The sequence below is a fragment of the Miscanthus floridulus genome, chromosome 9 (assembly GCF_019320115.1).
Source record: "Miscanthus floridulus cultivar M001 chromosome 9, ASM1932011v1, whole genome shotgun sequence".
In the NCBI taxonomy this organism is placed as follows: Eukaryota; Viridiplantae; Streptophyta; class Magnoliopsida; order Poales; family Poaceae; genus Miscanthus; species Miscanthus floridulus.
The window spans coordinates 62,374,666-62,387,633 of NC_089588.1; the positions used below are offsets into that span (position 1 = coordinate 62,374,666).

General features: G+C 46.4%; 1 protein-coding gene across 1 annotated transcript; it reads right to left on the reverse strand.

Annotated features, from left to right (window-relative positions):
• Positions 1 to 235: 235 nt before the first annotated feature.
• On the reverse strand, positions 236 to 1,141 carry LOC136480020 (uncharacterized). Its single transcript, XM_066477698.1, has 2 exons — positions 798 to 1,141; positions 236 to 743 (listed from the first exon to the last, which is right to left on the reverse strand). The coding sequence occupies exons 1-2, from the start codon at positions 1,139 to 1,141 to the stop codon at positions 236 to 238; spliced, it is 852 nt and encodes a 283-aa protein (XP_066333795.1).
• Between the last annotated feature and the right edge of the window lie 11,827 nt (positions 1,142 to 12,968).

Below are 12,968 nucleotides of genomic sequence, written 5' to 3' on the forward strand. Positions count from 1 at the left end.
ATATGCAATCAATTAGCATATTGAGATCAGTATCTTCCCTAGTGTGTGGTATGCATATATCATGAGGAAGATAGATTTCATCATCACCACTCGCCTCCTCAGAACCTCCACCGACACGCAGTAGGTATTCTGCAAACCACGGGTCGCTCTTTGCCCTCACATTGCGCACCAGTTTGAGATGTCGCATGGAATCCCAAAGGTCTTCCCTCTTCCCTCTTCGAATAACGAGAAGAACCTATCTAAAATCTCCACCAAACACCATGATCTTCCCTCCAAATGAAAGCTCAGGTTGGTCCATTATATCACGGAGGCTATTATCCAGTGCCTCGACAGACTGCCTCTTAGTCATGGTAGCCTCATCCCAAATAATGAGAGATGATGCTCGAAGCAGCTTGGCAGTACCACTTTGTTTCGTGAAGTTACAGAAGGCCCCATCATCGATGGTGAGAGGAATGTTGAAGCACGAGTGGGCGGTTCTACCACTGGGCATTATTGAGGCTGCAACACCAGATGTAGCTGTTGCCATTGCAATCTTTTTCTGGCTACATATTGTAGCGAGAAGGGCTTTGTAAAGATAAGTCTTTCCGGTCCCGCCAGGACCTTCCACAAAGAACACACCTCCATGTTCGGTATCAACTGAGGACATAATCTCATCGTATGTAGCCCACTGCTCCTCATTAAGAGTATCTGAAAGAGCCACATCATCCCTATTAGCCTCAATGCTGGTCTCCTCAAAAATCTCTCTAGGAATATCACAAGAGGCCCCTTATGTGTTGTCGATATCAGGAAGTGGATACATCTTTATATCCTTCTTCATTGATTGTAGCAATTTTTGAATATCTATGCGGACCATCTGCTGCACCATGAAGCTAGATTGATTGTTGCGCATGTAGTCCTCTAACATTGCCTCCTTGTGTTTCTCCCATAGTCCAAACACATTGCTGGCTTCACAAAATAACAATATTGTTGCAAAGAGCCTTCGCATCGCATATGGCACCATCCACTCGGTTGCCTCAGCAAGGCTCTCATCAAGTGTGTTGTCCTCTTCGATTAGGCCCCTTCTTTCTACAGCTTCACAAAAGGTTGGCACGATTACACCATCAACAGTCCTAAGATACTCAAAGGATGTTGCACCTCCCATGTGGTTTAGAAGAACCCTAAGATAGTAACGCTCCCCCTCAGCTGGATTGGTAGACACAATTCTTCCAATCTGTTGTAATCTATCACGTACCCTCTTCTACCAAACTTTGTCCTATGCTTGTGAAAGTCCTAGTTCGGTTTTGGATAATTGATGAAACCTATGCACTAACCTTTGTCATGAGTTGTGACATGAGCTAGGTTGGTGCAATCCAAGTTGTGAAGTATGGTGGCACTCAAACGGTGATGTTGATCACAGGAAATGATGAGATGGCCACATGTGATGATGATCAAGTGCTCAACTTGGAAAAGAAGAAAGAGAAAAACAAAACCCTATAGAGATCAAGGCAAAGGTATAATTAGGGATTTTGTTTCGGTGATCAAGACACTATAGAGAGTGTGATCACGTTTAGGGTAGATGGTTGTACTATTAAGAGGGGTTCTTAACTAGACAATTCGGTCATCTAGTGCCACTAGGTGTTAGACTTCATGCATTGCATTTAGGCCTAGTGCACATCAGAGAGCAAGCGAAAATATTTATCAAAAATATTTTGAGAAATGCTAACTTGGTTCTAACATGTTTTGAGAAAACACTTTGAAAGTTAGCATTGCTCGCGGGGAGTAGCTTGAGTTGACGTGGATCGAATCACACAAAAGTTAGCAACTCGGTGAGCTAGTGGAGGTGCCTGGGTGGCACTGCCACCCCTATGGCGGTGCCCACCTGGGCTCTACAGAGAAGGGCCGAGAATGGCTGGTTTGGGGTAGCACCGCCTGGTCACCGCCACTGGGTGTCCGGTGCCACCACCGTTTTCCTCTAGAGACGGGCGCAGCGAGGGAGGTCACCGCCATGGTGATGGCGGTGCACTGCCCGATATTTCCAGAGAGGACCGGTTTTGGGAACTTGGCTGGGATGGTCACCGCCACCCCTATGGCAGTGCCACTGCAATGCCATGTCCAGTGACCAATGACTAGTTTTCTAGCCGTTGGGAAGTGACCATTGGGGCACCGCCACCCCAAGGGCAGTGTGCCACCGCCATGTTCGGTGCCCCCATGCAGTTAGCTCCAAGGGGTATAACGGCTCTATTTCCTCATGTGGCTATAAATAGAGGGTGTGGCCAGCCTTGGACACCCTCTTGGCACCTTATACACTTGTGCACACCCTTTGGAACCTGAGCAACACACTCCACTCACTTGTTCACTTGATTTCATCATCTTGAGTGAGATTGGAGAGCCTCTAGTGCATTGCATTGAGTTGCATAATCTTGTGGCACTAGTTGGGTGATTTGGGCTAGTTGTGAGTTGGTTACTCTTGGTGTTTGCCAACACCTAGATGGCGGGATGACTGGAGCATCACTGAGCGGAGTTGGTGATTGTCTCCAGCCTTGATCGGTTGCTTGTGAGGGGTCTTGTGCCTTCCCCAACGGAGCGCCAAAGGCAACTCTAGTAAATATCTTGTGTAATTGAGCTACCTCACTTGTTAGTAGGTTTTTGCGGTCTTCAATTGTGTGGACGAGGTTCGTGCAACACCTCTTAGCTACCGAACCACCAAGTGTTGGTCGACACAACGGGGACTAGCGTGCCGGCAAGCACGTGAACCTCAGGATAAAAATCTTGTTTTTCTTGTGTGATTGGAGTTCTCCTGGTGATTGGATTGTCTTCATCTTGTGATTGGTTCATTCCTCGACGTGACGGTATAATAACCATACTCACTCTTTTACATTCCTTGCAAACTAGTTGTCAAGCTCTTTAGTGTAATTAGTTTTGAGAGCTTGTCTTGCTTGCTAGTTTAGTATCACCTAGTGGAGCTCTTTAGTGTAGACTTGTTGAGAGCTCTTAGTGAGTAGTGACATAGCCATTATTTATGCCTAGTGATCATAACAACTAGAATTGTTGGATAGGTGGCTTGCAACCCTTGTAAAGCTAGAGCAAAATTGCATTTCGCCATTTAGGTTACTAACCACTTGCTCTAGTGTGTTTGTAGAAAATTCTTATATGCTATTCACCCCCTCTAGCCATTTAGGACCTTTCAAGTTGTATCAGAGCCGTGGTCACTATTTGATTCAAGGCTTAACAACCTTCGGTGCAAAATATGGCTCAAATAGTGTTCAACCATGTTGGGGGTAAACCACCATTCTATGATGGCACATCTTTTGATTATTGGAAGAGAAAGATGAAGATGTACCTTGGTTCAATCAATGACAAGGTGTGGGATGTGGTAGAGAATGAGTTTGTGATCATTAACCCTACCAATCTCACCAACAATGACAAGATCAACAAACAATGCAACACTATGGCACTCAACACAATATATAATGGCATTGATTCAAAAGTGTTTGAGCAAATCAAAGATCTTGAGAAGGCAAGTGAAGTTTGGGTGAGACTATAAGAAACATATGAGGGCACTTCAACGGTAAAAAGTGCCAAGCTCTATATGCTCAAAGACAAGCTATCAAACTTCAAGATGAAGGATGATGAGTCCATTTCGGAGATGTTCTATAGGCCACAAGTCATCATCAATGATCTCAAGAGTTTGGGTGAGAAGGTAAAGGATGAGGACTTCTCTCACAGGTTCTTGATGTGTTAGCCAAAGAGATTCAAGTCATTGAGAACTATCATCTTTAGAGGTGGATTGAAGGATGTCACTCCAAATGAGGTGCTTGGTGATGTGATGACCGAGGACCAATACAATAGTGACGGTGAAGAGCTTGTGAAGGAGGAAGATAAGAAGAAGAAGAGTGTGGCATTCAAGGCCGGCACTTCATCCTCCAAGAACAAGAGCAAGGGAAAGGCTAAGAAGGAAGAATCAAGTGATAAAGAATGCTCTCATGATGATAGTGATGATGAAGCACTAGCTCTCTTTGTGCGCAAGTTTGGCAAGATGATGAAGAAAAAAGGCTATGGCGCAAGGAAGAGAAGAGATCACTTCAAGAACAAGGAGTATGTGAGGTTGTGTAACAAGTGCAAGAGTCCCGATCATGTTGTAGTGGATTGTCCCTACAATAGTGACAATGAGGATAATGAGAATAAGAAGAACAAGAAATAGAAGAAAGAGAAGAAAGAGAAGAAGATGACCTTCAAGAAGAAGAAGAAGAAGGGTGGATCCTATGTTGTCACATGGGATAGTGATGCCTCCACCGATGATGATTCAAGTGATGATGACAAGGCATCCAAGAAGAAGGCTTTAGCAAGCATTTGAAACGATCCCAATTTCCTCGAAGGGAAATCCATAGATTCGAAGTATAACATGATAGTCCTAGTTGATCATCCCATCACATTATCAAATAACAGTCGATATCATAGTCATACATCAAATACCTATCTTAAAGAGAGTACAAATAGCAAGGTTTACTCATTATTACATCGCCACTTGGTGGAATCACTCAGAGCATATAGCATCCAAAACAGCTTCAAGTAGAAAGGTAGTGGGCGTCGACTCCATCTTCTCAACCAAACTTGAGTGCAGGAACAAGACCTCTAATCCTCCCAACCATCTCCCTGGTAGTTGTCCTCAGGCTCAGAACCTATCAAAAATTATCAGTATGATTTGTAATGGCCACTGGCTCCCACCCTATGCTTTGCGTTTGCTTTGTGGTAGTGGAATGCAAGGGTAGAGCAAAAGACCTATTTGTGGCTGTAGTTTTCCTATACGAGTATGTTAAGTTTTTAATAATAATTCATCAAGTTTTAATCCATCTCATCCACACATTCTCCCATCCCATCACACACATCTCACCACTCTCATACTCTCTAGGCGATAAGGATGACTCCTGCTCGTACCTTGCCTCATCGACCAAAGTCGGAAACCAACACAAGAACCTAGGGGGAGAGAAGAAAGGACTCCACTCACTAATCAAGGGAAGCGTAGGTGATAGGAATGTACATATCCGTGGACACGACTATACGTATAGATCGATCAACTCTGCAGAGCGTGTACACCTAGAACCACAAGATCACCATCACCAGGCTACCTTCCAACCGGTGCGATGCCACCCTACCACTCAGCCTTGGGCCACCCTAGAGTCCACCGAATCGCTGAGACTGTGAGATGTAGTATCGGGCCCCAGAGGTCACTACTCTCTCTTAGGAGGGTGTGGGCCAAACGCCCGTACCTCCCTACACTATCCACTTTCAACCTAGTAGTAGTGGCACCGTCCTAGGTGGTCAGCATCCATCTCTCGCCCATTCAGGGACTAGTGGCGTGCACATAGGGTCCTATGATCCGGTTCTCTCGAAATACCAGTCCTTAGGCGGACCAGATAGGATATCTTCTTAAAGGGGATAACCAACACCCTGTGCCTAGACGGCACCTCCATCCCAGGGCTTCAACCCACAAAGACACTCCACCCTGGGATCTCCTCATCTCACATGCACTCACCACAGGTACCACTCGTAGGGGATGCCTAGGTCGCACCTTCTCTCCTGGCAAGACTTGTCCAATGACTCATCGTAAGGTCCTGCCTGATCGACTCTACCCTCACCACACAGCCAAAATGCATGCCAAGATCTCCCCGATTGTTACCACATTACCGGCACCCAGTGCCTTATCCACTCATATACAATCCTCCACCAAGCATCACATCACAGATATAATGCGTAGTAGAAGTAGTAGCAAGTAAATAAGCGAGCGTCTAACCTAATAGCGGGTGTGCAGGGGTATAGGTTGTGACAAGGTAATGGCTCACAAGCAATTCTACCATGCAACATATCACAAATCATTTACATAAAAGTAAAGCACTAGCATCTAAATTGTAGCATGTCTAATAGGATTCTATGAGGTTGGGTGGGATGTGGCACCTGGCAAGTCATCTTCAAGCTCCTTAGTGTAGTCGAGGTCATGCTCCTCAATTCGTGGCTCCTCCGAGTCTGTCAAACGAGACATATAACCACGATAAGCGGCTCCTAAAGATGATCACAAAGAAGCAACAGAAATCCAAAAGATCCAAATGCACTCAAACACAAGCTTATGACGCAGAGCTTATTTTTAGAAAAATTTGGGCACTGGTTTCATATTTTTCTGAGGTATGAATTTACTAAGTTTTAATCATTTTCTAAAAAATAAATGGAAAATCCTGGTGCTGACATGTGGTGGCTTTCGATTGGGCGAGGCGGATCCAGTCACTGATAGGTGGGGCTAGGTCAACGGTCATTGTTGACCAGTCAACGATCAATGTTGACTGGGCCTTGACTGGGCTCAGTGGGCTAGGTCATGGGCCGGGTTGGGCTGGTCTGGGCTGGGCCAGGCTGGACACGTGTCAGACACACAGGCGGCCACGTGGCGCAAGCGGGCCACTACTGTGCTCGGTCCTCGAGGGCTGGTCTAAGGTGGACGGCGCCGTGTGAGTCTGTGGACCGTAGGCACGGTCTGCGGTGGACCGCATCCACCTTTCCCTCTTCTCCCTTTGGTTCACAGTGCGCCGGGTGCACGCAGGTCGAGGCAAAGGGGCGCGGCTGCCTCCCCCTCTCCTCTATTTCTCATGGTGGCACTCTCACCGGCTGCAAGCTCGTCCATTCTCGCGCTAGGGTGGCTCGACAGGGTCGCTTGGAGGCTCTACGACTTCGCAAGCTCATGGTGAGCTCGTTGGTGGACCAAAGGCGGCGCCTTGGTCGCTCTAGCGCTTGGCGTAGGCTCGAGATGGACGGCGGCAGCATGATTTCAACGGCAGGGCTCTACAGTGCGTTGGGATAGCTCTAGCGAGCTTCGCTGGCTTCCCTGTGCTCCGGCAAACGCATCAGCGACTCTGGACATGATGGCAGGGGCTTGACCAAGGTGGGCCATGGCGGCAGCGGCACGGTGAAGGTGGCAGATGACGGCAAGGGGGTACTATTGCAACAAGGGCCAATAGTGGCCCTTTTCCCTCGATTGGGATCTCGGGGAGGCTAGTCAACTCGACGACGGCAGCCATACAGCACGACGGAGACTGCACCATGATAAGGCACATGGTGGAACTCCAGCGAGCTCGTGCCTATGGTGGACTAGGGCAAGGCGGAAGCTTTCCATTCATCTAGCTACATGATGGGGTGCACGGGGTGATGGCGAACCTCATTGGCCCCTCCTTACATCACGAGGCAAACGGGATCAGCGAGATCACGACGACAGCATGGGAGGCGCGTGGCTCCGATGAGGCAAAACATAGCCAGCGGCTCTCAGGGGTCTCCTTCCCCTTCTACCTAGCGCACATCATGTGGCTTGGCGAGGCAGAATTTGCCAAGGCACTCCTTCTACCTAGGGAGCAGAGGAAGCAGCGGCTCACCGTGGGGCTTGGGGTGGTAGGCTAGTGGTGCGATGGTGAGTCGAGGCTGTGGCGAGGCCGTGCATTGTCGTGCTGAACCGCTATGGCGAGGAAGATGATTGGGGCGCCGTCTTCTTCTCTGGCAATGGCTTCTCGGCAGCAGCGGCGCGGTCGTCCTCCTTCTCCTTCCCTCCTCCCTTCTCCTTCCCTTGTCTCAGTCTCGGTGAATGGCTGGTGAAACCACCAATGGCGGCGGGGTGTTGGAAGGGCGCTAGGGCACTGGACGTGCCCTTTTAGAGGGAGCTCACAGCCATGGTGATGGTGGTTGGCGGATGGAGGGGAAGGGGCATGTGGAGGGTGATCAAGGGCTCCGACTTAGGGTTTTAGGGAGCGGGGCTGAGCATGGTTGCCTTGGCTCTCCTATTTTCGTGCGGCGGCCGGTCAAGGGCGGGTACGACTGTGGCAGGTGGTGGTAGGCGTGTTGTGAGGGGTGCAGGCCATGGCACTTGCATCAGCGGCAGGTGGGCGCCAGCTAGGGCAGGTGGTGGCATGGATCGTAAACATGGCGAGCATCCACGCACGTACGAGCAACGTGTAGGGCCTAGATGACTGGCAGCGGCAGCGACAGGGCTACTCACAAGTTGAATTAAATGCAAAATGCTCAACCATGCTAACTTGGTTCTACTTGTTCAACTACATGGGTGGTTTCCTAGTATGCACACTCACCATGCATGGGTTTTGTTAGAAAAATTTTTAAGTTTAGATTTTTGGGTTATTGGAAAACCTGGGTTGTTACAGTCCTTCCCCCTCATAGGAATCTTGTCCTGAGATTTATGGTGAGACATACCTTTCAAAGAGGTTGGGGTAAAGCATTCGAAGTTCTGACTCTTTCTCCCAAGTGGCTTCTCGTTCAGTGTGGTTGCTCCACTAAATCTTGCACATAGGTATGATCGTGCTTCTAATTTCCTTCTCGGCTTTGTTGAGTATCCATATCAGGTGCACCTTGTACTCTAGAGTGTCCTATCTATCGAGGGCCTCTGTAGGTACTTGCTCATCTGGTAGCTTCAAGAACTTGCGTAGTTGATATACATGGAACACTGGGTGCACTCCGGTCAATTCCTCAGGCAGTTCCAACTTGTAGGCTAGCTTGCCAACTCTCTGATAGATCTGGTACGGTCCTACATACCTTGGCACCAACTTCCCTTTCACATGGAACCTGATGGTGCCTCATAGTGGGGAGACTTTTAGATAAACATAGTCCCCAACTTCGAACTCAAGGTCTCTCTGCCATTTATCTGTGTAACTCTTCTATCAGCTTTAAGCAATCCTCAGATTCTCTCACACTTGGGTGACTCCTTCCTCGGCATCCTTGATCTTTGTGGGGCCAACGAATGATCTCTCCCATACAAGGCCTCAAATGGTGACATCTTGAGACTAGCCTGGTAGCTATTGTTGTAAGAAAACTCTATGTGTGGCAAACACTTCTCCCAATCAGACCCATATTTCAGAACACAACCTCAGAGTATATCCTCCAAGATTTGGTTCACTCTCTCTATCTAGCCATCCGTCTGAGGGTGGTAAGCAGTGCTGTAATCCAGTTTAGTCCCGATTGCCTTGTGGAGACTCTTCCAGAACTTGGACACATATTGCGTCCCTTGATCAGACACTATGCTCATAGGGACTCCGTGAAGCCTGAGAATGTTATCCACATAGAGATCTATGAGCTTCTCAGTTCTATAGTCATTCATCACAGCTATGAAGTGAGCTACATTGGTCAATTTATCAACAGTTACCTAGATCGAGTCATGGCCTTTCGGGGTTTGAGGTAAATGTTAACACTGGATTTTGGTCGACTTCGGAAGATGACAGGTGGACCCGCATACAGGAAGAAGGACATTTGGCAAACAAAATGAGCGGTCGGCTAAATGCTTGTGCGGTTGGTTACCTCAGAAGGTGGTGAATCCATTCAGGAAAGCAGAAGATGGCAGGCAAAGCCGATCGAAAAGATGAAAGTTGTAATAATAAAGGACTTTGAGAGTTTAGGGCAAGGAATCGTAGTTTCCAAGTTTGTTTAAGAGTTCCTTTGTAAATCGTAGTCTTCTGGGACTCGTGTTTTGTCTAGGGTATAAATATTGACCCTCGACCATTGTAATAGGCATTCACAACCAAATCAATACAACCAGCCCCGTGCCAACTTTCGAGTCCTTCGAGAGGAGTCATCGATCCGTCGACCTCCGTAAGTTTCGACAACCTTGTTATCATGTTTAGTATCATGCGATGGATTTAGATGTGATGCAAGTAGTCTTGTTTGTTTTCAATGATCGTGCGGCGGATCTTTGCTTGACAATCAAGAAGTCTTTGCTTATACTTTGTTTATGAGTAGATACCGTGCGGCAGGCGTTTGCTCAATATGCTTAGTGAAGGCAAGACAGTTATCGTCTCTATTAGATACGGCAAAATCTAAATAGATTCATTAAGTTATCCTGTGTTGCATATTTTAAATATTTTATATATTTGCAACACACTTCTGCCCAATCTAGATCGATATTGTTCGGCCCTCTCTTATGGTTTTATTCGTGCTTCAATGATCATTACTTTCGTATTACCTTTGCAAATAGATAACATGCTCGTAATGGCTGAATTATTTTAATCTAGATTGTCACATGTCGTGGGTTCATGCATGTTAATTACGTTTAAGCTTTGACGAAACTAGGTGTCGTGCGGCAGATGCAGGTTTTAGATTAGTTTAATCGTGTTTATTTGCACGTTCCTTCTTCATGGACCCCAACTCGGCTGGATTGCTGAGCTTGGTTATGCATTAACTCATGATTAATTTCACTTGTTCAAACATGTCTTCCCATGCACATGCATTCGGCAATCGGATCTTTACGTGCGTTCATCTTACGATTAGCCGAATGGTTTATAAACTTGCTGGCAGATAGCTTCCTATAGCTGTATGTCGTTGTAAGTGGCTTCAGGGCCATATATATGGAACTGTCTGGTCTCACCTGACATGTTCCGGTTTGGCATTTAACTGTTTTATCCCTTGTTAGTTTTTTCAGGTCAAACTGACTGGCACGTTTCCGGATCACGAAGCACCCAGGCACCCAATTGAAGCCACGCTTTCCGGCTTGCTGTGTGTGAGGCACAGTGTGTCACATTTTGTGTCAACACACTTTTTGGCACGCCCGGTGGGACAATCTGTTAGTTCAAGATGGCGTCTGAGATCAACAATGATCATGTTCTGGATGTGAGCATGGCAGAATTGCCAGATAATTACAGGGATTTAGTGCTACAAGCATGTGAGCAATACCAACGGAAGTGTTTGATGTCTTTTTCCAAAAATAAGAGCAATAAAGTGTTTCAAAAGCAGTCAATGCCAAGGGTTCTTCTTCCACATCAAACTGATTACACTGAAGAGGAGGATGCTCAGAAGATGGCAGCCCTGGTTTATAAAGCTATGGGAGAAACCATGACAAACCATCACACAGCTTTTCTGAATACCTTTCGGGCAATCATGATCAGTACTTTTGGTCCAATGGTTGATAAGTACTTTGAAGAAAATGTTGGCCCACTCAGTGGACCGACACTTTTCAATGTTCCAAAGCATCAAGAGAAGCCTGTTGGAAAAGAAGGACCATCGACTTCAAATATAGGTGGATTGACTCACACTGAAAAGCAATCACATCCCACCTATGGCCAGGTAATATTTGGTACCACAGGAGAAGTGCCACCTTCAGCTTATAGAGTTTCTCCAGCATCAAATAGATTATAGAAGAATATGTATGGAGATGGGTATCAAGAATTTACTGATTACAATGCTATCAATGCTGTGCCAAATCCAGGGTATAGGAGTGTTTCAGGATTGCCTTCTGGAGTACAAGTACAAGGGAATCAGGATTCAGGCATTGATGTTTTGATGCACAGGATGGCTGATATGATGCAGAATCAGTTCGGTTTGAAGCCAAAAAATCAATCCTATTCATACAAGTCTCCTTACCCAGAGTGGTACAACAGAGTGGCGTTACCTCCAAGGGTGAAGCCTCCAACAGATTTGACCAAGTTTTCTGGTCAAGATGATACTAGTACCATAGAGCACGTCAGTCGGTACTTAATGCAGCTTGGAGAAGCTGCTTCAGATGAAGCTTGGAGGATTCGATATTTTCCTTTGTCTCTTACAGGACCAGCTTTCACATGGTTCACGTCTTTACCAGCTCATTCCATTGGTACATGGGCAGAGCTAGAGCAGAAGTTTCATTCATATTTCTACACGGGTACTAATGAGAAGAAGTTGGTCGATCTCATGAGTCTGAGGATGAGAACAAATGAGACACCATTGGAATATCTTCGCAGATTTAGGGAGACCAAGAATATGTGTTATTCTCTGAATTTACCAGATGATCAACTACCTGGAATAGCTATAGCAGGAATGTTGCCGAATATCAAGGAGAAGTTGTTCGGCATGGAGTTTGATGATCTTGGCCAACTTGCACAGCGTTTAGCAGCTATGAGTAATCAGGCCCAAGGATTCAGGAGAGATAATCGCTTTCAGAAGAACAATGCCACTAATGAGGTGTATCAAGGTTTTCTGGAGGAAGCGACTGAGTATATTGATGAAGATGAGATAGCTACAGCTGAGTTGAATTGGGCAAAGGAGCCTACTCAAATTAGTCAACGCTGGTTGAAACAACAAAAGGGAACCTATGATTTTGATGTTACTAAGGCAGACAGGCTTTTTGCATTATTGATGAAGGAAGGACGCATCAAGCTGCCAGAAGGACATCCCATGCTACGTCCTGAGGGAGTGAAAGACAAAAAGTATTGTGGCTTCCATAACACTAATTCTCACTCTATCAATGATTGCCGAGTGTTCAGAATACGAATCCAGAAAGCTATCCAAGAGGGACATTTGAAGTTTGATGGCAAGATAAAAATTGATGATCAGCCTTTTCCACAAAATATGATTTCTTTCTCTATGAATATGGTCTCTGCCAATGATCTCAAAGGTAAAGGCAAGATGAAGGTGTTGACTTCTGATAGAGCAAAGAAAAATGGTGCTGTTGACCCGGATCGGCAAGTCACCAGTAGAGAGCTGCAGCAACGAGTTCGGTTTCAGAATAGCCGAACCGAGAAAGGTCAAACTTCCAAACCTAGAGTTACATCACGTATTTTGCTAAACAAGTGGCAGAGAGAGAGCAAGAGAAGGAATACTATAAGAAGCAATGGTTTATGGAAGAATGCCGGAGGTATGAGGAAGAGGTATACCGAAGGGAGCAAGAAGAATACATGACAGAACAGGAGCAGTCTCATTGGGGTTGTTCATTCTTTAGGCATTGTTGGAATGAAGGCTTGAGGTTGCCTGCTAGAAATAATTGTCCGGAGTGTAGTGCTCAGTACTCCGAGTATAGGCAATCTCGAGTCAACCGCCGTCCCGTCTATGAAAGACTTGGAACGAAGGTTCCTGAAGATGATCGGCGCTTAAAAACAGATGATTTTGAGAATCAGCAAAGGAAAAGATTTGCAGGTCAAGGTTGGATTCATGATAGAGTGCATGATGAAGAAGCTGATTCCTATAGATACGTATGGCAAAAAGGACAGTGG

Excerpts from the sequence above, each read along its gene's own strand:
- LOC136480020 (XM_066477698.1), bottom strand. The coding sequence starts at position 1,141 with ATGGGAGGTGCAACATCCTTTGAGTATCTTAGGACTGTTGATGGTGTA. Across the intron at positions 744-797 it reads ATGAAGAAGGATATAAAGAT|AGAGATTTTTGAGGAGACCA; the intron begins GTATCCACTTCC and ends TGATATTCCTAG.